General features: G+C 56.5%; 1 protein-coding gene across 10 annotated transcripts in view; it reads right to left on the bottom strand.

Moving 5' to 3' along the window:
• Positions 1–27,152, bottom strand: part of PTPRS (protein tyrosine phosphatase receptor type S) — a 90,445-nt gene that overhangs the window by 22,752 nt on the left and 40,541 nt on the right. For all 10 annotated transcript variants that reach the window (XM_073220485.1, XM_073220486.1, XM_073220493.1 and 7 more), the window contains exons 3-10: positions 26,364–26,509; positions 25,648–25,789; positions 21,066–21,254; positions 15,638–15,748; positions 4,629–4,898; positions 2,609–3,190; positions 1,456–1,589; positions 1,004–1,148 (exon numbers count right to left, since the gene is read on the bottom strand). In XM_073220485.1, the coding sequence (XP_073076586.1) occupies positions 1,004–1,148; positions 1,456–1,589; positions 2,609–3,190; positions 4,629–4,898; positions 15,638–15,748; positions 21,066–21,254; positions 25,648–25,789; positions 26,364–26,509 (1,719 nt within the window). The remainder of the gene's footprint in view (positions 1–1,003; positions 1,149–1,455; positions 1,590–2,608; positions 3,191–4,628; positions 4,899–15,637; positions 15,749–21,065; positions 21,255–25,647; positions 25,790–26,363; positions 26,510–27,152) is intronic.

Below are 27,152 nucleotides of genomic sequence, written 5' to 3' on the forward strand. Positions count from 1 at the left end.
TGGCACCTGTGCCAGCCTCTCACGTGGCCACCCAAGCCACAGGACACCCTCACTGATCGCCTCACGCACAAACACACCCAGTGGGTGCGAGCGCCTGCTCGCCCGGTTCAGCAGGGGAAGTGGGGAGGGGGTGGCACTGGGCGGTGTCTCCAAGGCCCCCATCCCAGAGGCTCGGATGCCCCGGCCTGAGGTGCTGTTACTCTCAACTGACCCGTGGCCCCCTGCGTGCACACACCAGGGGGGCTCCAAGATTTGTACTCCGAGGCTGCTTCCGGAACAAGGCCTGGGAAGGCTACACCATGACTGACTGAGAAGGGGGGTGGGGGTGAGGGGCCACAGCAGCGGGGGCCACGCCGGCTCGGCTGAGTGGACAGGAGGGAGCACAAGGAGGGAGAGGCAGGGAGAGAGCGGGCAGGGGGCCTGGCTAGGCCCGGAGCTCAGAGCAGGCACGGAGGTCGGCAGCCATGGCACACGGCCCAGAGCCCACTGCAGCGTTCCGGCCAAAGGTGACACATGTGACGGGGAGGCCGGGGGGCACAGCGCAGAACTCCAGGCATCTGAGAGCCCTGTCCTGGGGCCTGCACTCCCCACTCCACCCCCTCCCCCATCTCAGCAATGGGGGGCTTGTCCCAGAGGACAAAAGGCCATGGGGAGGTGCCCTTCACGCCCTCTGGGAAGGGTGGGGCACACCCCCTCCGGCAGAGCATGGCCTTTTAATTAGCCCCAAATCCAGGACAGGAAGAGGAGAGGCAGTGCGGCCAGAACCACTCCCAACTAGGGATAAGACCACGTCCTCTGGGTCTCCAGGTCCGGAAGATGGAGATGCTGCCGCCTACGGGAGCCCCCGGGGCCACCCCTCACTGCACTGGTGGGGAAACCAAGGCACAGTGCGGGTGGACGTGTCCGAGGTTGAAGAGCGAGGTGGGGACGGGCCAGAGGTGCCCCCCACCCCCTGCGGCAGGCTCGCCCCGGCAGAGAAGGTTGGGGTCCGCGAGACACCTACTGGACTGCAGCGTGCGCTGCCGCACCGCCGAGGTGAAGGCGCCCAGGCCCTGCGCAGAGCGGGCCGCCAGGCGGAAGGCGTACTCCGTGTTGGGCTTGAGGTCGTCCACCACAAATGCTGTGGCTGGGTCGAATGTCCTGCCCACCTGGGGATGGGGGCAGAGGGACAGGGACACAGAGACACGGAGAGGCAGAGATACAGAGAGATGGAGAGACAGAGACAGAGGCACACAGAGAAATGCAGAAAGAGACAAACAGAGATGGAGAGACAGAGACACAGAGAGACAGAAACAGAAAGACGCAGAGTGATGGAGACGGATGGAGAAATAAGGAATGGGATGTGGGAAAAATTAGCAATAAATAGGGGTAAGCGGCAGGGGAGGAGAGAAATGCAGGCAGGGCCAGCAAGGCCCGAGGGCAGCCCGGAGGAGGGGGAGCCACCCACCCAGGTACCTCTCTGCCATGCTCGCCTTCCCGGAACAGGAGCTCGTATTTGATGACGCTCTCCTGCCGCGGGGGGCTCCACGAGAGCCCGATGCTCGTCTCGGACTTGGCCTCGGCCCGGAAGTTCATGGGCTGGCCAGGCACTGGGTGGGGGTGGGGAGAGGAGCAGAAGTGGGAGGCAGCCGGGGTGCAGACGGTGTGTCCAGCCCACTGGGGGTTCCCATTCCCCTGGAAAGGGCCCCGTGAACCTCAGCACCACCCTGAAGCAAAGGCTGTTTGTCTCCAGATGCTTCTGGAATATTCTCCACTATTCTTACTTCTCCTGTTTTCCCAGGGACCCCCTACTGCCCCTCGCTCTCAGCTGTCCACCTGAAGTCTTCCACCCTCTCTGCTTCCGGTGGAAAAAAAACAAAACAAAAACCCTTTTCACATCGATCCAGCACCCTCCCCCACCCCAAATTAAATGACAGAGAAAAACTGGGGGTGGTATTTGGAAACACAGGTCTGCACCCTGTATGAGCCCTCCGGTCCCCTTCACCTAGGCCGGTGCCTGAGTTTTCCTGAGGTTCCAGAAGTTTGAGCCCATAGCCAAGGACCAGAAACCCAGAGAGCTGGGACCCACACATACCTAAGTGCCCTGCACCCCCAACCCCATCCTTTAACCCAAGGTCTCTCTAGGGGGAGACCAGCCCACTGCCTCTGAGCACTTTGCACTTTGCACTTATGATTTCCAAACAGGAGGCACCCATCTCTCCAATGAGTGCACTGAAGAGGGGTCCTCAAACTCAGATGCAGCCAGCGGCCAGGCGGTTAATGGAGGGGAGGGAGGCAGGCAGAAACCGTACCCCTTTTAACTCAGACACAGCTGCCGGGATCTATCTGCATGTCCGCCCGGGTGTCCCATGGACTTCTCAAACTGGACTTTCCAAGGGAAGCCAGAAATTAAGGGTTTTCTGGGACAACTTCCCGTTTTGAAACGCTGGCATGAAAATAATTTGTGTTTAAAGCACCACATGGGACAAATAAACCACTTGGTTACTTCCGGGTGAGATCAGCCAGCCGTACGCCGGGAGCGGAGTCACTGAACCACTGTCTCCTCCTGTTCCGATGGCCCCGAATCCCACCGCGCCCACGGAGGCCGCACCTCCTGCAGGCATCTCACCTCCCTGCTGCGTCTTGACCTGGATGGGCTCCGAGAGGGGCCCGTCGCCCACGGAGGTGAAGGCCAGCACGCGCACGGTGTAGGTCTCGTCCTCGAGCAGGCTGCCCACGGTGGTCAGCAGGCTGTCGTCCACGTTGTGCTTCTGCCAGTTGCCCACGGGGTGCTCGGGCTCCATGGTGTAGTAGATGCGGTAGCCCCGGATCAGGCCGTTGGGCTCCACGGGCTCCTCCCACTGGATGATCATGGTGGTGGCGCTCAGCATGCGGGCCTGCACGTTCCGCGGCGCGCTGGCGGGGGCCTGCTCGCCCGTACGGGTGACCACCGACTCGCTGGGGGGGCCCTGGCCGATGGAGTTCACGGCCGACACCCAGATCTCGTACTCCGAGTTGGGGCTAAGGCCGCCGATGCTATAGCGTGTTGTGGTGATGTCCTCTTTGATCTGGTACGGCCCGTCCTGGCTCTTGGACTTATATTCGATGACGTAGTAGGACACAGGGTCTGGGTTGCCCGAGTCCCACGTGACGGTGATGCTGGTGGCCGTGTTCTCTGTTACCACGGGAGTCCCGGGGGCTTTGGGGAGGGCTGTGGGTATGAGGCACAGTCACACACATACCGGCAGGCACAGGGGGTGCTGTGTGACTTTTAGCCACATAGCTGCCCTCTCTGAGGTTTACTTTCCTCAGCAGTGACCACAGGCCTAGCCACCCCATCCTATCTTCTACACCGGCTGGCAAGCTACAGCCTGAGAGCTGGCACCTGTTTATAGAAATAAAGTTTTATTGGAACAAGGCCATGCTTATATATTGTCAATGGCTGCTTCAGCAACACGGTGGCAGAACTGAGTGGCCACAGCAGAGACCAGATGGCCCATAAAGCCAAAAATATCTTACTTTTTAAAAAATTTGTGCTCTGAGAAATATGTTTACTTTTGAAGGAAACGGACATGGCCCCTGGTCTCCAGTTCTCTCTGTGGTTCACTGTCAGCCGCAGGGGTCTTGTGTCTGTTCCGACTTCCCACCTGCTGTTCCCTGTACCTGGAATGCTCCACCCCTCGACAGCGTGTGGCCGGCTGCTTCTCATTCCTTAGAGCCCCCCACACCACCCTGGCCAGAGCCACTCCTGCTCAGGTCTAAAGCCCCCCTGAGGGTATCTCTGAGGTTTATGTTTTCACCACCAGCAGGGACCAGAGTTTTGTTTATAGCCGCACCCCTAGCACCTGGATAATTACGGCTTTCTCTCCCACTTGTGCCAAGATCTCATACCACACAGGCCCTAGGAAGCATGCACCAGGAGAATCCAATCCCTCAGCAACCCAACGGACACGGACACGTCCTGCGGTCCTGCCCCTGGAGCGGGGCTTGGCAAACGGACCACACAGGGCCCTGCAGGAGCTGTTCTCAGCTTTGCGGCCCAGACAGTCTTCGTGGAGACCCTCCAGCTCTGCCACAGACAAGGCATGAAGGAACGGGCATGGCCGGCCATGTGCCAATATAACTTCATTTATAAAAACAAGTGGAGGGCCAGATTCAGCCTGTGGCCTGTACTTTGCTGGCCCCTGTTCTAAAGCTAGAAAAATATTTGGGGGCACTTTCCTCCGAATCTTACCACAAACTGGAGACATCAGGAGAATCTGTAGCCCCTGTTTCTGCTCAGCACCCACCCCCTGCCGATCTTTGGCTGATTCCCATTCAACTTCTAAGTCTTTCTCCCAGCTTTCCCGGGAGGTGAGATCTTTACTCTGTGGGTCTGAATGGTGCTACGTGGCTCCTGTCTCAGTCCTAACCGGCTTGTACCACAGCAGCCTGGCTACATGGGTGTCTCCCACTTTGGACTATGAGCTCAGAAGAGCGAGACCATGCCTCGCTCCACAGGGCCAGGCCCAGAATCACACCGTCCCCTTCATAGCCACAAATGACCGAAACCAGAATGGTTAACTCAGAAGTCTTCCGCCTATCCGTTCCACCCGTTGCCTAGAGCTGGGGAACGACCTGCCTTCCCCCACCCTGTGGGCCCTGCTTACATTTCACTGTGATCTGGGCCACGGCCTCGATGACGCCCAGGCTGGACATGGCCACACACGTGTAGTTGGCGGAATCCTTGACATCCGTGAGTTCTAGCACATTCCGACCCACGGGCATGTCATCTTCGGGCGTCAGGTCCTCGGCCCCCTGCATCCACTTGACGTAGGGCATGGGTGAGCCCACAGCCACGCAGGTGATGTTCACATTGCCACCTGGCATGATCTCGTGGCTCATGGGCAAGATGGAGAATCTAGGAGCCACACGGCGGACTGGGGGCGGTGGGTGGGCGGTGGCGGGCGGGTGGGAGATGCACAGGGTTGGAGGGTGGGGTGGGAGACAGAATGTGGAGAAAAAAAGAAAGGAAAGCAGGAAGAAAGAGAGAAGGAAAGAAAGAAAAAAAGGAAAAAAAAAAGTGGAAAACAATTTAAATATAAACAGGGCTGTTTCTTTCCCCCCAGCTGAAAATTTTTTTTCTTCCAAATGAAAAGAAAAAAAAAAATTAAAGAAAAACAAATTTCAACACAAAGAAATCAAAACTTCAAAGGAAGGTACTTCACAAACAATATATAGATAGAGAGATATATTGATATATAATAAAAAAGACATGAAGCATTATTTCATAGCAACAGGGTTTCAGAGACCAGAGTGGCTGGTCACAGCACAGTTACGAACACAAAAATTTATCAGCTGTTTCTCATCTTTGCGGACAGACGTGGCTTTGGGGGGCAGTGCCTCCACCCACTCTCCCAAGCGGGGAGCTTGGGAAGATCCTGGCACAAGTGCTGGGGGCTCTGGGGAGGTCGGGTGGGGAGCAGGGAGGGCCTGGGAATAATTGGAAGCAGGCGGGGATCCGATCTCGGTCCCCTACCCTCAGGGGCCCCGCCCACATCCCGGGGGGCCCTCCAGGAAAAGATGAGAAACTCTAATGAAATTTTTGTGGTTTTTGGGTATAGAAACCCTTCTAAAAGCTTCTGTCGGATCTGACAAGTTTCCATTGATAGATGCAGCTCTCAGAATCACAAACAGCATGCAAAATAGGTTGGCTAAGAGAGAGAGAGAGAGAGAGAGAGAGATAGAGAGAGAGAGAGAGAGAGAATGCGACAGAGGCTGAAGAGGGGCAGAGAGAGAGGCCGGATCTCAGGGGCCTTCAGTGCACACTCGTGTGGGTGCCAGAGAGGATAGATGGAGAGAGAGAGAGAGAGAGAGACCAGGAAGAGGGGGGCAGCGAGGGCAGGGCAGAGAGAGAGAAAGAGGAGGGGGAGGGCGCCCACTTCAATGCTGCGTATTAATTCTAGCGGATGTGACCCAATGTGACATGTCACATTGTCACATCACAGCCCTGGCAGAATAATAGGATATTAATAATAATAACAATAATAATAATAAAACGAGGGAATGAACTTGAACGCTGAGGGAACAGGGACATGTTCTGTGCATTTCATTAGCGGGGAAGCGGATGCAGCCTTCTGTCCTGATCTCGCAGAACCATGAAGGCAGCAGGATGCATTTCGGGGGCTCCATTTTCAGAAGCTGGACAGGTTTGGGGGTGGGGGGTGGGTGGAAGGGGCGGACACTGAAGGGCCCTTGAACTTCGCAAAGGTGTTGCCTTCCCAACAGATGTGGGCACCTGGGGTGGGAGCAACCTGGGTCTGCCTGGCAAGGCCTTCCGGCCAGAAAGAAGTTATCCCTGGCCAAGATCTTGAGGCTTCGAGAAGCCACGTAGGTGGGTCCCCAGCTTTGAGTGGATCAGGGAATCTTGTCTCAAACTATGCATTTGACAGATCTGGGGGCTCAACAAGGCTAAATAGGGTCATGACATGACTGTCAGCAACCTGACCTGCCTCTCATTTTCCCGTAGTGTTTAGGTGCAGCTGCGTCACAAAGGGGGTGACTGGAGGGGGTCTGGCTGGCCCTACAAAACAGGGGGCTCCAGAGGGTAAAGGGAGGCAGCCTGGTTCCCTCTCTTCCGGCCTGGGTTACGAACCGGGACACCCCACCCCCTGCTCCCTGAATCCCGGCTGCAGGTGAACAGAGAGGGGTGCTCCATGGGGGAAGGGGGAGGGCCGGAAGGCCAGCAGTCCTTCGGAAAAGGAAGCCCCAGAAAAAGTCCAGAGTCACATGTAGAGACAGGATGGAGGAGGTGGAAGGGACCGCTGTGAAGGGAGGGGGCAGGGGGCAGGGGGAAGACGGAGGGGCCATGCAGACAGACTGGGGCTGAGGGGCGGCTTTCCGGTGGGACCGGGTGGAGGGTGGGGGCAGTCGTGGGGAGAATGGGGTCCGGCCAGCCAGCGGACGCGGTCCAGGCCAGCCGCCGGCATCCACAGCGAGGCAGGAGTGGGATGCCCGACGCTGCGTTGTCATGGAAACGGAACACGATGGGGGATGAGCGTGGGGGAGCTAATTAATCAAGGACAGAAAACGGCATCGACATCCAAAACAAAACCAGGAGAAACAAATGAAAAAACAAAGCGGAAAAATAAAAAATCCAAAAAAAAAAAAAAACAACACCCCAACCAAACAGAAAACCCCTCCGAAACAAAACACGAGAAGAAAAACAAAACCAAACAGAACATGGAATGGGTGTGGGGCTGAAAATCGGGGTCTGAAAGGAGAAGGGCTGTGGCTTCCCCAGGGAGATGCCCCCCTCCCCCCGGCAGAACACAGGGTCTGGCCTTCCCACCCAGCACCCAAGAGCCTTGGCAGAGGGTTGAAGGTGGCCACAGAGGTGAGCTTCGCGGGGAGAAAGAAGCTTCAGAGCAAACCAACCCAGGCCCCCTGGAGCCCCTCTCGGCCCACTTCTCAGGGACACCCTGCCCCTCGCTCAGGGCTGAACAGAGGTCCAGACGCTCTATCACAAAGCCAGGCAGCCTCCGGGAGGCCTCAGAATCTCAGCAAACCTCTCCAAGCAGAGGTGGGGGAGCTGATGTAACCGCAGGAGCCCTGTGCCCTTGGGAAGGTCCCTCACCCTCCTGAGGCCTCAGTTTCCCCCATCTGTGAAATGGAGGCAATTCATGGCACGCCGAGAAGGCTGTCAAGCTGGGGCGGTGCCAGGCACGAAGCAGATGCTCAGCCTGGGCATGAGGCCAGCAACGTTTTCCTTCTGGCTTTCCGGGGCGCTGGAGAGATCAACTACATTCTCTACCGTCAGGGAGTTTGGGGATGGCTTAAAGTCTAACAAAAAATGAAAGGAAACAGGACAAATGTCTATGGGATCCTCGTCTCGCTCTGTCCCTCCCAACTTTGACGGGTAAATGATTCCTCAGGCCCACTTTGTGGCTGAGGGAGGGGAGGCTCGGAGAGGCAGCGGGACCGTCTGGAAGGCCCACACAAGGCGTGAGGCCAGCGCTCAAAGCCGGGTGCCGGCTCCTTGCATGTTCCCATGATAAAGCAAGCCTTCTCTAACCACGGGAATAAGCAACAAGAGTTCTAGCCAGGCGTCTAGCTCTTACAAACTTTGTCTTAACCTCTGGGGACACCAAAGAGGGCAGAAGTACCCATCACATGTCAAATTAATAATGCCCGGTAAACCACCAGCTGACCATATCCAGCGGCCATCATCACAAAAGTCCAGAAGCCGTCAGCGAGAGGGTCATATCGACAGGGGTTATTGAAACATCAAAGGGAGCAAGAGCTAGTTTGGGGATTTAAAGGTTAAAATGTGGGCTGGACTTAACCCTGGGCAAGCTCAGCCATCCCCCCTTACCCTAACCTATCTCCTACTGGGACTGTCATCATTTAAAAGGTGCCTCTAACTGGGCTCAGAAGAGACGAGGCGATACATCCCGAGTATGTCAAGCACGTGCTGTACAGGGTTGGCACTTGAAAGCCAGTTGGATGTGGGAGGGCACTGATCTACAGGAGTGGTTTTAGTGCCCACGACCCCCAGCATCTGACGGCAGCCATCAGTGAACTGGATCTGCCCTTGTGCCATTAAGGCGGGCACCTGAGACACACCGCCCACCTGCTTTCTCACCCTCCTCCTTCAGCTCTAAGGGTGCACTGCAGGGAGGGGGCCGGTTTGCCAAGAGTCCGGGGAGGCTCAAGCCTGCTGGCACTAGGTGGCTCAGAACCGCCTGGGGGTCTCAAGAGGCCTCTTGCATCCCCCCAGCCAGCGAGGGCGGGCAGCCGACGCTGTGTTCTGCCCAGTTTGGTGGTGACACCCCCCCCGCCCCACGTCATCTTTCCACCCCCGGCTGCAAGCTTGAGGTGCGGGTTAGAAAGTAAGGTGGGCACGGAGCCCACGGGACAGAGTGGCCCCGCGGGACCCCCGCCCCCAATTACCGACCTGAATGGAGGGTCCAGGCGGGTTATAAGGGGACCACACCAGCCTTGGTCCTCAGCAGGCTCCAGCTGGCTCTCGTTTCCAGCTCTTCTCACCACCGAGTAGCCGGGGGGTCCCAGCGGGGGGACCCGCGTGGGTGAGGGGGTCAGGAGGGTGGGGGGGGGGGCGGGGGGGTTGGGGGTGGGTGGGTCGCTTCAAACCCCGATTCACATGGAAAAAAACAACTCAAAAACCGTCAAAGCAACCAGGAAACGACCCCTCCCCCAGGCGGGAAGAGGCAGAAACTCAAAAACCAAAAAGGGGGGAGGGTTCACGGGAAAAGGGGTAGGGGAGAGGGGTGGGGGAACTGAAAAGTGAGGTGATCTGGTTGAAGCACTGAGGTGGGGAACTGGACAGTGTCAGACATCTCAATGACCCAGCAAGCTGCAGCTCTGGGGTGCGGGGAGGGCGCTGCTGGGGTGCTCCCCCGGACTCCAAAACGAGGATGCGGGCAGGGAGGGTGCAGGAGAGATGCCAAGCCTCCACAGGTTTACTGAAGCTTAGATTACACCTGTCCGGGGGACAGGACGGGGGCCAAGGCCTAATTCCAAAGCCTATTTCTCAGCTGGTCCACTGCACCCCAGCCGGTGGCCCAGGGAGGGTGGGTACCACCCTGTGGCCCGCCATGTGTGTCTTCGGTCCCCTAACCTGGTCTCCACCATCGTGCCCTGCCCGTCCCACCTCCAGTTCCCTCTGCCACGGGAACAGCGTGCAAGGCCTGGAGGGACCTGGCTGGACCCCAGGCCCACGGGTTGACCAGCCGCCTTGACAGGCAGTCGGCATTTTGAGCTGGATGTTTTACTGTGCCGTGGCTATTTCTTTATTCTTTCCCTCTTTGGTGTCCTCTCTCCCTCTCTCTCTCTCTCTCTCTCTCTCTCTCTCTCTCTCTCTCTCTCTCCCCACTACTTATTTTTTCTTTCTGGTTCTAGCAGAAAATGGATGACATCTTGCCAATCGACTGACCCTCTCCCACTTGTCCCCCTCACTGCGGCCACCGGAGATGTGGGGCTTTCCAAGTGACAAGGTGTAATCTAATATTCCCCGCACCCCACAAAACAGAGGAAACAGCAATGCAAAGGGTGTGAGGCAGGCAGCAGGCGAGAGGTGTCTAGAGCGCAGTGTTCCTGCAGAATGCCCCCCCTCCCTGCCACCCGCCATGCCCAGAGGGAAAGCTTGCCCCCCCACCCCAGGAGCCCCCTCTCCCCTCGGGATGAGGGTGGGATGAGGAGAAAGGCTGGGTCTTGATCTGTTTTCACCTACCCCCAGGGTCAAATCAGGGGCCTAGGGGGGCAGATGTGGCCAGCTGTGGTCATCAGAATCTGGAGAGCTCCCCAACAAAACCCCAGTGGAAGATACAGGCTGCCAGGGGAGTTCCAGGACCACTATCTTTATCTACTCCTGTCTGGGGAGGCCAGGAGGAAAGGGGGACACCTACAGGTCATGTCCACCCATTATATGGCTTGCGTGCCAGAAATCCAATTTTAAAAACGATTTGTCCCATGGAGTTCCATGCTGTGATCGATCTGAAAAGGCCCAGAGAAGGCTCACAAAGGGTTCTGAAGAACACCTGGAAGTTGGGGCAATCTAGAACTCCCACTGGAGTTAGGCCAGTCCCAGACGTTGAGTTCAGCATTCAAGACCTGGCGTTAAATTATCCCAGCCCCATCTGGCTTCCTCCAAAATCCTCACGATATCCTAACTCCCTTGAGGGTGGTTAAGTTCTTCCCATGCCTCCAGCCTGCCCTGACTTTTCCCTGCACATTCCCATGATACAGGTGGACGGCACACCATTTAACTGTGTCCTGTGCATCGTGGTTCAATAATGCTATGTTGCTAGACCAGGTGGTTAAGGACACTATCTTTAGCCGCTAATCGACACCTTCAAGGCTTACAATTTTAGAGACAAGGAAGGAAATGAATTGCCAGGGAGAATGTAATCTGATCATCTTCCCACCTTGTCAAAAGCCTGAGCCGCATCTTCCCCAGGGGAATTCTGGGAGTAGAACTGTCAGCTACATTAAAAAATGGGCCTGGCTGTGACTTTGGCCCTTTGGGTCTCAGAGTTAAATTCCAGGAGAAGAAGAGAAAGCCTGAATATTCCACCCCCTGAACCACCCAGGGACAGCAGAAGCTGGTGATTGTGAATCAAAGTTAGGTGAGGGTGGAGAATCCCCCCAATTAACTCCTGGGACTGGCTGTTCTGGTAATCATGTAAACACTTGGAGCGGTCAGCAGAACACGCTAGGTGGCCCACTTCTGATAGGCTGGTGCTTATCTGCAAAGGTAGCTGAACACCCAAGATAGGCCTTTTTTTTTTTTGCTCCCTTCTGACTCTGGGGCCATGGGACTTCCTGGGGGAGCACCAGGGGGTGAGATGAGATCTGTGGCTCTGGGGAGGCCACTGACCTCCTGGGAATGGGGCTTGGAGCCAGGAGAAAATGAGATAATGGGATGGGTTCAGAAAAGCAGTAGCGAAAATGAGATCTGAGCAAATGAATTAGCTTCTGCCCTCTGAGTCTTTTCAAAGCAGTTCCCCATAAAACCATCTATTCAAACTGTAGATCTGTAAAGTACATAACAGGGAAACCGAGGTCCCCAAAGAAGGGGAATGGCTTGCCCAGGTCATTTGCTTCAATTCTTTACTTCTCTGTTCTAAAACAATCCCACTAATGGTCTCTTATGTGCCGTGCCCTACACAGGGCACTTAAGTATTAATCAGCCCAATGGAATCTTCCCAACTACCTTGTGAGCTACAATAGCTCATGGGACTCCAAGCAATCAAGTGACCAACCCAAGGTCACATTCATGGAGGTGCGGAGGCAGGGTTTGAAGCCAGGTCTGACCAAGCCCAGAATTTATGCTCTCACCACTAGGCCACACTGCCCCCAAAGTCCAAGTGGTCTTCAGAGACCCTCAGCCACCCCTTAGTTCCAATGAGGCTCTCACACTGGGTTAAAAAGGAGACAGGAGTAATACATCCCCTCTTACTGCACCTGAAGTCTCCCTGCCAACTTGGCCCTGGAAGTAGTAATAATTGGGAGTTTGGAAAGACAGATGAGAGGCAAGAGGGAATAGAGGTGACCCCAAACAGGCTGGCCTCCGCTCTCAATCACTATGCTAGGAAGCGAGCTGGGGGCCAGAAAGCCAAATGGGTATCTCTTTGGGGGCTGGTTTTATTTGCGATTGGAGTGTGAATCTCAAGGGCTTGCCTTTCCTCAGAGAGGTAGCAAAAGACGGGAACGTGCATCTCTGAAAGTCTGCAAGAGTGAGAGAGACACAGAGAGAAAGAGCTGAGAGGGGTGGGGGGGGCAGGGGGAGAGTTGGGGAGGCAGAGAGAGACGGGGAGAGGCTGCGTCCAAAGTTCCCCCGGGTTTTCTCCAGAATTCCACAGCTCTGATGCTCAGGTTCTCAGAAAGTGACCGTGCTGTGTTGCTGGACAAAAGACCCCTATGAGTGCGACTGGAGCCCATGCAGGAAGGAGTGGGAGAGGCAGCCAACCCCACCTGGGAGGTGGAGGTGTAGCACTGAAGGGCAGGATTACTGGCTATTTCTTTGAAAATCATACTACATTTTTCTAATGGGTGGTTCCATATTTGTGCCCAGCCAGCCATCACGTCAGCTGCCATTCTAAGCAATATCTATGCAGCAAGCATGCTTCATTTTTGGAGGATGGTTCGTTTTTAAGGTGGCCACTTCCCACCTGTAGACATGTTGCTACATTGAACAAGAACTCAAAATGCCAGTTGCCTGTTCAACTGTGTGCTTCAAATGCCTGTTTTGGGGGGTCCTTTGGGAGTGTGAGAGGTGGTTTCGTGCTGAGGCAGGATGGGAATGTGACTGTTGAAGCCCCCTGCTGACATGGTGGTCCTGTGGAGCTGGGGCGCCAGCTCTGGGTCAAAGGGGGCTGGTTGGTGAGGTCAGCCAAATTGGGCTGCTCTCTCCACAGACCCCACCCAGGCTCTGACCGCCTACCGTCTGTCTGTGCTGCTCCCTTGTACCCATGAGCCTGGGCGGTCACTTTCTGCCCTAGCATCCCAGCTGTGGGACCCCTTCCGCCCTCCTGGATGGTAGTTGGGACAGGAACACTGGCTTTTAAACCACAATGCGTTTGGAGAACAACCACAGAACAGCTCAGCCCAAGAAACCAAACCCACAGAGCACAGAAACACGAGACAGAACCAAAGACAAAAATGCTTTGGGGGAGAAGGGGGCTGGGTGGAGGGGATGGGAGGGGGAAAAAAAACAAACTGATCGGTTCCCCACCCCCAAAATGAAACAAAACAAAACAAAACAAAATAATACTACTACTACTTAAATAAAAGGAAGAAAAGAAAGGTAAACGAAGAAAACCAAAGTAGAAAAACAGAACGGAAGACGAGAAACACTCCCACAGAAGGCGTTGGGAATTCACCAAACCAAACCGACAAGAGTGGCATGCAGAGAAATTGTTACATTCTCCCAGCATGCATCAGGCCCAAGTTACCATGACGACGAGGAGTGCATAAAACTTAGCAACAACATTACCAACGGATGCATAGAGGCGACCACAATGCAAGCATCGCATGTGTGCGGCCGGCCCTGGGCCGGGCTGGGCACGGCTGAGGTTTTCGTGTCTTTCTGGGTTTTTGCTCTCGCTTGGTTTTTTTTTTTTTTTTTTGTCTTGCTTTGTTCGCTTTGTGCTTATAATTTGTATTCCATCATGTGTATGAACGTATATACGTATTCGGTTCGTTTTTCTATTTTTTTTTTCTGTATGCGTGTCTGCGTGCGTCTGTGTGTACGTGTGTGCGCGTTTCGTGTGCGTGTCGATTTCAGAATGTAAAAATGTGGGTAAAGAAAGTAAAAAAGAAAAAAACACACCAACCTTCTCGAAGCTCTGAGGGATGTAAAGGGGGTTGGATGCAGAACACAATGACATGAGGAGAAGAGAAAAAATAGGGGAGATACAGAGAGTAAAAAGAGGACTTCCCAAGGCTAAAAGCTGCAATAGTTTGTCGTTGTTTGTTTTGTTTTTTTTTTTCTTTAAACCAAAAAAAAAATTAAAATTAAAAAATAAAAGAACAGCAATGACAGTATTTTTTTTTTCCCCTCTGCTCTTTCCTGGACATATAAGATCTACATTTGCCTTCCACGATTCTTTTTTTAAATTCAATTTTGGAGCACCTGAGACCCAGACAAAGATTGGGAGGCTGGACCCCCCAAACGAAAGGAGGCTTGTGCCAGGGACCTCACCCCGGGTGGGGAACTGGGGAGGACACAGACGCCCCCCTCCCTGGCTGCGCCCGTGCTCAAGGCCCCACCCCTGCCCTGCTCCACGCCTGCTGTCCATACTCTCCCGGAGCACTGCCAGACGTACAGACCCCCACCCCAGGTGTTTGCAGAGAAATGAGCAACTTAGACGAAGGCCAGTCAGCTGGAGCCACAGATGTGCTATAACTCACCAGAGGTGCCGCGGCAGCGGATCAGACGTGTGCCCCCTGCCCGCCCACGCACCCGCATCCCCGTCCCTCCCCCAGTGCAGCCCCTTCCTCAGAATCAAGGTGTAAAACCAGGGACCTGCTCCCAAGGGGCTGGTGCCTGGTGGGGGCCGGGCTTAGGGTCTGTGCGTGGGGGAAGATGGCAGGGGCTCCGTGCGTCGAACGAGAGAAACTGAGGCCTGGAGAAGGGTGTGATGCCCACAGGTATACAGAGTCAACAGGGCAGCCCCGGAGTTTGACTGGGGCCCTGTTTCCCGGCAGGCAGATGCTGTTTCAGCCATGAATCTGACCAGAAACAGACATCAGGAGGCAGAAATGGAGGACAGCGAATGGTGGCGGAGCCGCCGGATTAAAACTTGTGAGAGGACCTAAGAGAACCAGCACAGGGCTAAGTGAGGCTCCACGGAGGCCTCTGGAGGCAGGGGGAGCCCCTGGTGCCTCTCAGGGGACACGAGACCCAGAAGGCGGCTGGTGCAGGGGTTTCCCGGGCCTTCGTCGGGTGCGGCGGGGGCTCTGGGGCGAGGACGCGGGGCTTCTGGGGATGACCGGGTGGGAGCCAGGGCCGGCGCTAAGCCCTGCGGGCGTGCCATGTCTGGTGTGGCCCCGTGAGTGGTTTCGGCCTAAATTAATCTCTTCCTGAGGGTTGGCAGGACAACGCAGAGAGCTCCAGGCTCGGGGACAGCGGAGACTGTGGGGACCGGCACGGGGTAGCCTGGAAGACCCCTCCCCCACTCCTAGATGGAGGGTGCTGGGGGGGTGGTAAAGCGGGGGGCTATGAGGCCACGGAGTTTGGAGAAGCAGAGCGAGCACATAGCAAAGGGGGGGTCACCGCACGACACACCACAGAAGCCGACTCGGAGGGCGGGGTGGGGGGGCAGAGGCCTACAGGCTCCCCCGGCCCTGTAGGCCCAAGACTGACACCCGCCGGCCCTGCCCCGTCCCCTTCTACCTCCCAAGTCCTGCAGCCCACAGGGTGTCCATCACAAGGCACGGGGTGGGGACTTCGAGCTGCCCCCCGTTTTACAGGCAGGAAAACCGAGGTCCAGAGAGGGACGCCGCCTCACCCGAGGTCCCCCCACAACGTGGGGGAGGGGCCCCTCCTGCTTGGGTCTGCAGGGGACAGGGGAGCCCGCAGGCTGTGAGCCCAAGGAGAGAAGGGGAGCGGGATGGGGCGGGTCCCTGCCTTCAACCTGGATTCGGCGTCCCCTACCTCGCACGTAGAGGTTGGCGGGCGAGGAGTAACGCACGCCGGCGCTGTTGGTCGCCACACACTCGTATTTGCCCTGGTCTGTCTCCTCGCTGCTTTCAATCTGCAAGGCCCCTGTTGGGAGAGGGGAGAAAGCCTGGCTGGTTAGGGGAGGCCCAGGGGTGCACTGGGTGGGCTGTCCGAGCCCTGTCTGGCCTGTCTCTTGGTCTGGCCGGGCCGGGGAGGCAGACGAAAAAGTTGAGTTAGCTAGAAGCCCTAGCTGGGCCGGGGTCTCCCCGGCTCATGTCCCCCAATCCCACGCCTACAGAACCTCCACTCTTACTGTAAAATTCAGGGAGCTGATGGCTGCTCTGCTGGCATCAACCAGTGCCCATGTGTAAATGAACACGGGTTCCTCAAGTGTGTTTGGAATCTGAGACCTCAGTATACAGTGCCCGTAAGTAAGCAGAGACAGGGTTGTATTTCTTTGAGGGTGTCTGAAATTTCAGCACTGGGTTACCTCCCATGACAGCTATGGTCAAGGATACTGAGACCGATCTACGTCACGTATGCTTGAAATTAAAAGCCTGGATCAAATCCTTCCATACCTCAAACTAACTTGCGGAGAGTCTGAATTTAAAGTTATGGATTTAAAGTCATCTAAGTCAGTCAGTCTGAATCCACCCATCTGTTTTAAAACCTCAGGCTTAGATGAAGGATCCTGGTGCTCATGAGTAACTGAACCAACTTCCTCAAGTGTGTTTGCGATTATAGTCCTAGATGCTTGTGGGTGAATGGGGAAATTTTCTAAAAGCGAAATCAGAGGTCTGAATGAAAACGTCTGATATCCACAAATAAAACTGAGGTTGAAATGCCCCAACTGTGTTCGAAAATCACAAGCCAGGATCAAAGAATTTGTTGGGCGAATAAAATGCATGAGTGAATAAAAATGTAAAGAAGATGCTAATCTTCTCAGGCATATTTAAAGTCACAGGCCCAAATCTAAGGTCTTAATGTCTGTGAGTAAATGAAAATAGGGCTGATGTCCCCTCCACGGGTCTGAAATCACAGGCCCAGATCAAAAACTTCACTTCCGATGAACTTATAAAAATGAATGAACCTTCTCAAGAATACAGGAAAACACAGGCCTTGATCAAACACTACAGTGTGCGTGAATAAATGAAAATGAGGCCAAGATTTCCCCAAGGATAGCTGAAATCACAAGCCTGGGACAAATCCTCATTTTCACAAGTCAGTGAGGCCAAGCAAACATCTCTTAAGTATGTTTGAAATCATGGGCCTTGATAAAATACTTGAGTGCCTGTGAATAAATAAAAACGAGGCCTAGGTTTCCACTAGTATGTTTGAAATGAGGGCTTGACTCAAAGTCCTCATCTCCTTAAGGAAATGAAACTGAGTGAACATGTGAGTGTGTTTGACTCACAGGCCAGGACCCCAGTGCCGCTGGCCATGAGTACGTGAAACATGAGTGACTATCTCCAAGTGTGTTTGAATTACAGACTTTAATCAGAATCCCTGGCCCCAGGAATAGGAAAATCCAGTCCAAGCTCCCAAGCAGAGCCCTCCACCCCGCTCTATTTACGGTTGTCCTTTGGAAGGGACATACCCACACATTGGGAGGCTCTCTTGGGGCCATGTATGAGGGTTCTGTCCCCATATAACACCTCCTTACTTCCTGGGACCTCAAGGCTCTGGGCAGGCAGACAGGTGTTATTATGGAGGCCCAGAATGGGCAGGGCGCCTGTTGTAAGTCACACAGCAATTTGTGGCAAAGCCAGGACTAGACACTGACTCTTCCCTAGGGCTACCATCCAGGCCTATTCTAGTCTGTCCTCTGGGGTAGCACCAGGAGGCTGGCCTTTGAGATTGCCCATCTCTCTGCTTCCTCGGGCTGGACCCTCCAGATGACAAAGAGCTGCGGAAACAGAAGGTGCCCCTGCACACTCATTTCACAGATGGGTAGAACCACGGCTGCGGAGAGACAAGGGCTGTGTACAGAGCGGTGGTCAGAAACCTGGCTCCCAGGGCTCTGAGTGGGCGTGGGAGGGGCTGTGCCTTCCCGCAGAGGACACAGCCCTCCCTCTGCAGCCAAGTGGCCTGGAGGCACACTCGGCCCCCCAGCCACAGACAGCGACGCGGACACAGAGACTGGACGGACACTGGGCAGGGTGGTGAGGGAGAGACGTGTGGAGGGGACCTGGGAGCAGTCCCCCGTGGAGCCTGGGGGCTGGGTGGGCAGTGAGAGAGAGCATGAGTGGGTGAGTGGGTGAGGAAAGAGCCTCTTACCTCGGATCGGAGTGCTTTCTGTAAGGGAAGCAGAGAGAGTCAGGTGAAATGTCAGAAGGCAGTCCAGGGGGGCCAGGGGGCCCCAGGGAGGCAGGGGTGCGGCGTGAGCCGGGCCTGTCCACTGCCCCAGGTGGAGGGCTGAGCCAGCCCTGGGCCTATGGACCCTGCAAGGCCTTGCTGTGGCTGACTATGGCAAGGCTCCAAGGAGCAGGGACTGGGGGCTTATCAATCAGGAGGGCTTCCTGGAGGAGTCGGGAATCTCCTGGAGGAGAGGCTGAGTCTAGAAGCCCCTCCAGACAGGCCTGAGGGGCCTCGCTTTGCCCCAGGTTGGGCTATGGCCTGGCCTGGCTGCCTTCCTTCTGGGCTGAGGGAGGGAGGTCTGCAACCCCCCTTCTTGTGAGGGGCAGGGAGCCACGGGGTTTCTGGGGATCTTGTTAGAGAGGAGGAGAGGGGTTAGTGCCCCAGGGCTGGGCATTAATAAAGCACAGGGAAGGTGTTACAGACAGGCCACGTAGGAGGGACCGGGGAGTGCAGTGAAAGGTGACAGAGAGCAGAGGCGGGGGTCCTGAGCCTCCTTGACTTCCCAAAGGAAAAGAGGAAAGGACTGTCTGTGTCTCCCTGGGCCTGGGGACAGGGACAACTCAGCAGACAGAGAAGGCGCCTGGCTGGAGCTCCACATCCTCAGCTCGTCTTCCTAGGGGAGATCTGGGCCCCTCCCTTCTCTGCCGACAGTCGGTAACCCCTCCAAGGACAAGAGGACCCCAGGGCCGAGGCAAGGAGCTGCCGCGAGGAAACAAAGCCCCTCTGCAAGCCCATTTTACGGATGGCCAACCTGAGCCCCAGAAGATGGGCATACCATGAATCGGGGGCAGGGGTGGGCCTCGAATCCAGCCCGCCAGCTTCCTGGGCTGTAAACCTCTAGCCTGAACTTTTCGGGGCCCTGCTATTCTCTCTTACAAAGTCCCCAACCCAATGAGGCAACTCTCCCCTCTTTATACGGAAGGAAATGGGAGTTTGCCTAAGTTTGCACTGTGGAGAACTAGAATCCAGGTCAGTGGGAATCTAGGGCAGCCCCTGCTTTGGGCTGGGCCACTCCACTTGGATTACGATGGCAGAGGCCAGAGGCCAGGGCACGGGACTTCCGAAGATGGCCAAGTAGCCCACGGCCACTAGAGTGAGAGGGGAAAGCACGTACCACGTGGGTACGAAAGCTGGTTCTGCTTCTCACCCCGACAAAGATGAGAAGGAACTATCATGGCTCAGCATCAGTCATTCTCACCTTAGTAAGAATTAGCCCAGCAGCTGGTTTCAGGGGATTCATGGTAGATGCTGGGAAAGAGGATGAGAAGTACCCAGTACCAGTCCTGTGGGAAACCGCACCCCATGCCCAGTCCACAAGCTTCTGTAATTTCATCATTTCCCAGCAGTCCCAAGGCCTGGAACGGGGCAGTGGGGCTCTTAGATTCAAAGCTATGCCAGCTCCAGAATAACCCTGACTCTCTCAGCTCCAATCGGGGGTCTGGCCAGCCCCTTGTTTTTTTTCCTCTTTTCCTCTTGGGCCCCTCTTTCGCATCCCCCTGGCGCCTGGCAGGGGAGGGTCGGGTGGCTGGTGAGGGGGTGGGGTGAAGCGTTAGTAAACATGCCACGTGGAGTGGGTCGCCGTTACTGTCACAGTGGCTGTTAGTCTGGGGGAAGGGGACGGGGGCGGGGGACAAAGAGGGGATGTTAGTTGTTGATGCGGCGAAGAAATGAGACTTACCAAAGGTTTCTGAGCATTTACAACGGAGGGATAAGAAAAGAAAACAGGAGCATTAACAGGTGGCGTTGCGGAAGCCTCTATCCTCACTGGGGTGGGGCGGGCAGGGGTTGGGGAGTTGCAATGATAACCAGATGTATTTGGATTAAAAAGGCCGCTTATGTTCATCCCGCACCTAGCGAGGGCCAGGCATTCCGTCACGGGCCCCTCCCAGTCATGCCAGGGGCATTTTATGTGGGCACCAAGCCCTGAGGTCTGGGCTCTTAATCATTTTGCTATATTGGGACTATGCTGACGGGAGCCAGTAGGGAAGGAGGTAGATTCCCGAGGTTGCCATCATTTCTGCAGCTGAACCCCCGAGCTGCAAATACCCTCAGACAGGTCGGTGAGGGAGAACGCTCTCTCCTCCCCAGAGCAAGGGCTGTGTCTCACCAGGGAGGAAATTCTGGGTGCGATGTCCACCTCTTTTTAGGGTTTGGTGGGTGGGAGGGTGGGTGAAGTAAGTGACGGGCACATGGACATTGGGCTCTCAGAGGATGAGGCCGGGCAGTGAGTGAAGGGCGGTACTGAGAGCAACTGAGAGGCCTTCAGGTAGGGGTGGTTCCAGGGCAGGGAGAGAGAAAGCCGAAAGTGAGGTGCCCCAACATGTGTGTGCACAATGGATTTAAACATGCCTGAGTGCACGTGGGCACATCCCTGCACATGTCTGCCCCCATGAGAACCACACTGAGATGTATGCACGCGGAGGAATTGCCCTGCGCACGTGTACACGGGAGGGAATGCAACACAGGTACACTTGTGGCCGAGATGCACATGGATGAGCTTCGCTCTGGGAAGGGAAGGCGAACCCATGTGCTGATGGCATGGCCTGCCTGCGTGTGCCCACATGTGGGAAGCAGGTCAGGCCAGCACAGGGAGCCCAGACACACACACGCGGACATGTCATGAAGCAGCAGGACAACTGACCCAACGCAGACACAGTTCCCCAAACAGACAGACTCACAGATGGGGCACATGGGTGCTGGGCTGAGACATGACTGGGGAGCCGCCCGACCAAGGGTGGCCATGGCCTTGTGCTCTGTCCACGGCCTAGACAAACCAGACAGACCTCCACCACCACCCTCTGCCTATCTTAGCCCTGTTATGTCCTTACTGTTCAGTCTGGGAGACATTCTCTCCCTGCAGCTCTCTATGGTTCCCTATTACCTTACCCATCTGGGTGCCCACTGCTTCAGCACTGGAGACACACTCTTACCTCTGCCTTCTGCAGCTCCCCTCTGTTCCTACCCATCTGGGCCCCATCAGTCCCTAGGGTGGGGACCCTGGCGATGCTGCCCTCCCCCTGCTGCCCCCCACAGCTCCCACGACCTTCCGGCCACCTGTGCTCACCGGATCGCAGTTGCTTGATGCGCCCATTGCTGGCACTGGGGTCCACGGGCAGGAAGTCCTTGAACCAGGTGATCTCGGGGTCGGGGTTACCGCTGGCAGCACAGAGCATAGTGGCCGTCCGCGTCCGCTCCACCACCTTCAGCTGGGGACCCATGTCGATGTTGGGGAAGCCAGGGGGCAGCTGGTCCTCTGCGGGCGGAGTTGGGAAGAACAGGGAGGGACCGGTCACTGCACAGCAGGCCCCCAGGGCACAGTCTCCTCCGTCCATCACACCAGGGGCTCACAATAGGACGTTGGGCCAGACCAGTGCTTCCGACATGGGCGCATTGGCCCCTTGGGGACGCCTGGGTTATTACAGTTCTTATATCTGGGCTGGGGGGCCCAGGGAGTTGCTCCTGGACTCCAGGATGGCTGAGCATCACTCTCCATTTATCACGATGGATCCGTGTCGCTGCCATGTCCTTAATGCCCAGCGCAGGGCCTGCCTACAGCAGATGCTCAATAGATTAGTAAGCGACTCAGTCTTGGTTGCTATCAACCCATGAGAGGCCGGCCATTCCTCCAGGCCTACGTCTCCCTGTTTGCTGGACAGATTCTAATTTTCCTTGACAGTAAAGAGTGGGGGTCGGGATGGGGGTGCAGGAAGGAGAAAATGCCCCTCCCTGGTTCTCAAGTTCCAGTGACCAGCGGGGACAGGTTCTGGGCTGGGGCGATGAGGCGCGCCAGCTAACTGCCGGGTGGCCTTCATTCACAAGCTCTGCACACTGCACTGTGGGCTCCGTGGCCTAATTTAGCTGGAGGCAATGGTGGGGAGGGGGAGGCAGCTCAGGGGGCCTGAACCTTCACTGTCTCTCTCCAGCACCCCTGACCCCTACCTCCCCAGCTCTGGTGTGGCCTGTCACCCACAGTGGGTGAAGAAGGAGTCCCTAGGGCCAGGGGCCAGGCTCCTCTGAGCAAATGAAAACAGCCCCTTGCCCCATTATGAGCTGGAATGTGTCCCCCCACAAAGTCCTATGTTGAGGCCCTGACCGCCAGGACCTAAGAATGTGACTATTTGGAGATGGAGTCTTTTAAGAGATAATTAAGTTAAAATGAGGTCATTAGAGTGGCCCTAATTCAGCACGACCTATGTCCTTATAAGGAGATTAGGACACAGACACACACAGAGGGAGGTCATGCGAGGCCACAGGGAGAAGACGGTACCTACAAGCCCAGGAGGAAGGCCTCCCAGGGACAAACCCACTCACGCCTTCATCTTGAGCTTCCAGCTGCCAGGACTGGGACACGGCATCCTGCTTAAGCCCCCAGCTTGTGGGGCTTTGTGGCAGCAGACCTAGCAAACGAACACAGCCCCCACTCAACCCTTGATGGGCAAGGGACAGATGAGTGACCACACGCAGAGCTGGGGAGCCTGAAGACAAATGGGCAGGGATGCTGGTTGGTACAACCTGGACCAGAAGGGACCATCAGATACCACCCACCAGAGACCCACGAGCCCTCAGCGCAGTGTCTACCATCTCACGTGCCCACGCGCTAAAGGCGGGATGCGCGGTCACTCCCAAGAGAAGAGGGCTGGAGACCAATCTGAACATCTGTCAACAGGAACTCATTACGCACAGGCCGGACCGTCCATGAGGTGCACTAGTGCCATAGGTAAGAGAAGTGTCCTTGCAAACAGACTTGGGACAAAGTCCAAGATACACTGCCAAGTGCACAGAGTTCCAAGTGAAAGATGGTGCAGACCAAGAATGGCACACGACAGTCCCCGGGCCATACCTGGCCCCTGGCTTGTTTCTGTTAATAAAGGTTTATTGGCACATGACCATGCCCGTCGGTTTCCATGTCATCCGTGGTGGCTTTCCTGCTATGAAAGCAGAGCTGAGGAGTTGCAACAGAGCCTGTCGGCCTGCAGAGTCAAAAATATTTACTCTCTGGTTTTGCAGGAAAAGCTTGCTGCCTCTTGGTATAGACAGTGCTGCTGGATGTGTGAAAAGGAAGTGATACATATTATTTGTTTACAAATGCCCAGAAGGGGTGCTGGGTATGGCAGGGGCATCGGGGCACCGGGAGGCAGGGGGTACAGGGGAGGGAGGAGGCCAAGATATGGCAAGGGAGAGGCAGGCACAGGCGTCATCCTGTGTCCTCAGTGGGACATGAGGATTTGGTCCCGGCCCAGGGGGCACTGCACAGAGGGTAGCAACTATGCTGGTACCTGTGCTGGTACCTTCCATGCCCTCAGAGATGGGCACTATTTCACAGAGGAGGAAACTGAGGCTCAGAGGATGCAAACCTACCCCAGGTCACACAAGGCCTCGACAAGGTGGGGACTTGTGCCTGGGCCTGGTTGAGCCCCGGAGAAGCAGAAAGGGCCAGCTGCAGTCCCCCAACACCAGCCTGGGCCCACAGGTGTCTGAGGGCGGCTGGATCCTGTCCAAGCTGGGTCAGGCCGTCTGTGTTCTTCTTGGGCCCGAGGCCTGGACAATGTCTCAAGTGGTTCTAATGGGCTACCAACGACATCACTGGAGGTAAAGGCCAAAACAACCTCAATTCCTGGTGCTCGAGGCTGGCTGGGGCGTGTGCGGGAGCACGCGTGTGTATGTGAAGGCAGGCATGTGCTGTTGGCAAACGCACCCACACTGCACACTGCCCCGTGTGAGCACTTCCTGTGTGTATGCGGCCCCGCAGGGGCTGGGGCAGGCTGTGGCCCCCCACCATTACCGAGAGGTCCTAATTAAACAAAAATGTTCATTGCGTACCACATTGTGCCCGATTCCTCGGAGTTTAATTAAAACAGCAGCACAGGAGGCGTGAGCAGGGTCCACAATCAGACAGCGGGGGAGGGAGGAGGCCCGGAGTGCTGGGCCCGCAGCCTAGATCTTCCAGCTCAGCCGGGGGTCTCCAGGGTTCGGGGCCCTGGCCGGGAGGAGGAGTGGACAGCTCCGCCCGGGGCAAACTCCCTGGGCTGGGCGCACGGAGCACCACATCCTTCTCGGCAGCCTGAACCCAGAGAGAAGCCAAGGAGGCCTGGGGAGGGGGGCAGGGAGCAGGACTCATCTCCATAAACTCGCAGGGGCTGGACGGCTGATGGACTCACAGCGCGTCCCTTTAACTCTAAGCGCTCACAATGGAGGCTGGCGGTCCGTCTGTGCCCAGGAAAGGTCAGGGTGCAATATGCGGGGGCAGAGGCGGGTCGGGGCGTGGGCCCCTCCTTCCCCAGGGGCGCCAGGACCCACAAAACCACATTCCCCAGGCCAGACGCTAATGGCAGAACGCTCTAAGGGGGGGGGGCCCACGCAGAGCACCCACTGGAGTCTGGGACAAAGTGCCCCCAGGGCCAGCGTGACGTCCCCTCCCAGGGCTCCAAGCTGACCCCTGCTCCCCTGCCCTGGAGAGCGCTGGAAGAACCCCACCCTAGGGGACACATACGGCAGCCACTTCCCACCCGATGGCCCTACATCAGCGTGTCAGAGGGTCCCTGTAGGCAACAGGCAGAGCCCACTCACCCGAGCTGCAGAATGGCTGGAGGCGGCCATCTGGTTAATACCCAAGTAACAGCAACGACAGTAACAGTAACAGCAGAGGGACAGAATCACCCGTGTTCCTCCCCTGCAGAGCCCTGTGCTACTCTAACGCCTGGATCTCCCACTTCGCTGTCCACGTAACTACTCCTTGTGGGGAGCATCATTATCATCCCACTTTGGAGGGGAGGAAATGCAGCTCAGAGAGGTTCATCTGCTTGCCCAAGGTCACACAGCACCAGGATCTGAACTCAGTGCAGGTCCCCATGCTGAAACTACCCTGCATGGGAGAAGGCAGCAGCGAGCGGCTAGCTGGGGTTCGTGGCAAGGCTGCCCGAACGAGGCCAGCAAGCAGCCCAGCAAAGCAGTGTTCCCAAAGGATCTGTGTGACCGTCCGCGGAAGCGGTGGGCAGCTGTTTCTGCCTGTCCCGTATCTATTCCTCCTGTGCTCCTTTGGGGGAACTGCCCCTCCATAACCCCCACTCTGTGGGGGGACACACCCCTGACTCCAGGGAGGGTTCTGCCAAGCAGAGGATTTGTTCCTCTGGCCAGAGTGACTGGCTCAGGGATGGCCCTCTGACCCAAGCCAAGCCGATGGGCAGCAATCCTGGGCCTTAGGTCCCCTCTCTGGGCGGGGCCTGTGAACCTGGAGTAATGGGAGGATCTCACTGAGGATACAGTTAGCAGTGGGAGAAAGCAAACCCAGAGGCAGAGAAGACAAGCCCTGAAAATGCTTGTCTGAGCTCCTGGATCCAGCCAAACCTGATGCTACCAATTCTAAGAAAATTTTAATTACACGGCCCAATGAATCCTGTTCCTTACTTGAACCCGTTTGAATTGGATCGGCCTCTTGTAATCAGAAAAGCATGATCAAGTTGACAGATGGGAAGGACTCTGGTTTCGACTGGCAAGCTCTGGGTCCCAGGGGTGTCACGGGCTGGAGAAGTGGAATCAAAGTCCTCCCAAAGGGAAAATCCTTAGCAAGACTTTGACAGACTGCTCTGGGGTTAGTCCCCAGAGTCCAGGGCCTGCTTCCCCCCCAGCTGCCCCGGAGGGCCCCATACCTCGGAGGACAGTGAGCTTGGCATGGACCGTGATCTCCCCGACGGAGTTCTGGGCCACACACTCATACACGTTCTCATCCCGGGGCGTCCGCAGCGGCTGGATCCTCAGCACGGCGCCCGCACTCTGGTCAAACTCAACCGTCTGCCGTGGGCAGGGAAGAGAGGTCAGGGGGAGGCTGGGGCCCAGGCGTGACGGCGGGAAGAGCTGTGGCTGCTGTCTGTACTAAGTGTGGGTGTCCCCTGCAGATACACTGGGGGCAGTGAAACAGGGCCTGGTATGTGCAAGAACAGGGGCATGGTGTGTATGTGGGGGCGTGACACGCACACGCCAGTCTGTGTGACAGGCGTGAGAAGGCATGCTGGATGCAGAAATGTGTGCGTCTCTTCACGTGCACAAGCACGGAGTTGTGAATTCCCTTCTGTGTGCTGTGGTGGTGGACGTATGTCTGTGTGTGTGAGGTACGATTCAGAGAGGGCAGGGCCCTGCTTGAGACCACACAGCACCAAGGGGGCAGAGCAAGCCGACTTGGCAGGGCCCTCACTGAGCAGGCCGAGGCAGGCTGAGGGTGGGAGAAGGGCTCTAGCCTGAAAGGGTGCCCAGCCAGGCACGCATGGCCCTGGCTGCCGAGGTGACTTCTGGGGCTGAGCTGCGTGGTCCCAACGGAGGCGGGGTGGGGGGGCACTGGCCCCAGGCTGTCTCCCTTCACCAGACTCACCTCAAAGCGCTGTGAATTGACCTTCTTGCCCTTCTTGTTCCAGGTCACCCGTGGCTTAGGGTCTCCTGTGGCCTGACACACAAAGGAGGCCACGCCCCCCGACACACCGATCTGGTCCCTGGGTTCTCTGATGAACCTGGGGGGCTCTGGGGACAGAGGAGGAAGAGGAGGAGCTCTGGTAGGCCCAGGCACGCGACCAGGATCCCTGGGACCATGCAGGATGCCCGCCACCCCCTGCTCAGCCGTGGAGGCACCATGTGGGCCCCACGGGAGAGAGAAGGAGAAGGTAAAGGCCACCACTGAACGCCCTTCCCACTCCTGCCCCCGAGTTCAACAGCAACACATGCTCACATGTAAACACAACCTCATGTGGGCCACAGAGGATGGTGCAAGAGGGCACCCCAAAACTCTGGGGGGTCCCAAATTCAGCACCTGGAGGCTCCCAGTGGTGCCCAGCCAAACCCCAGAGAAGACTTAGAAGGAGATAACGTGGTCTAATCCCCTCGTGGGACATGTGGAGAAACTGAGGCACCGAGTAGGGAAGCAGAGGTATCAAGGCCTCTGAGGCCAGAGCCAGGATTCAAACCCAGGGTTCTGGCCTCCAAAATCTGTGGGAGATGTCAACACACGGGGTCAGAGCTGGAGGCCAAAGCTCAGAAAGGGTAATCAGGGGTCCTGAGGCCACTAGCGGACCCCCAGTATATGCTGGTGTTACACACGTAGTAACATCTAATCCTTCCAACAGCAGTGAGGGCAGAGCCCTTACGATCCCTGTTTTACATGAGCGAA

This window comes from Manis javanica, chromosome 13 (genome assembly GCF_040802235.1).
Source record: "Manis javanica isolate MJ-LG chromosome 13, MJ_LKY, whole genome shotgun sequence".
NCBI lineage: Eukaryota > Metazoa > Chordata > Mammalia > Pholidota > Manidae > Manis > Manis javanica.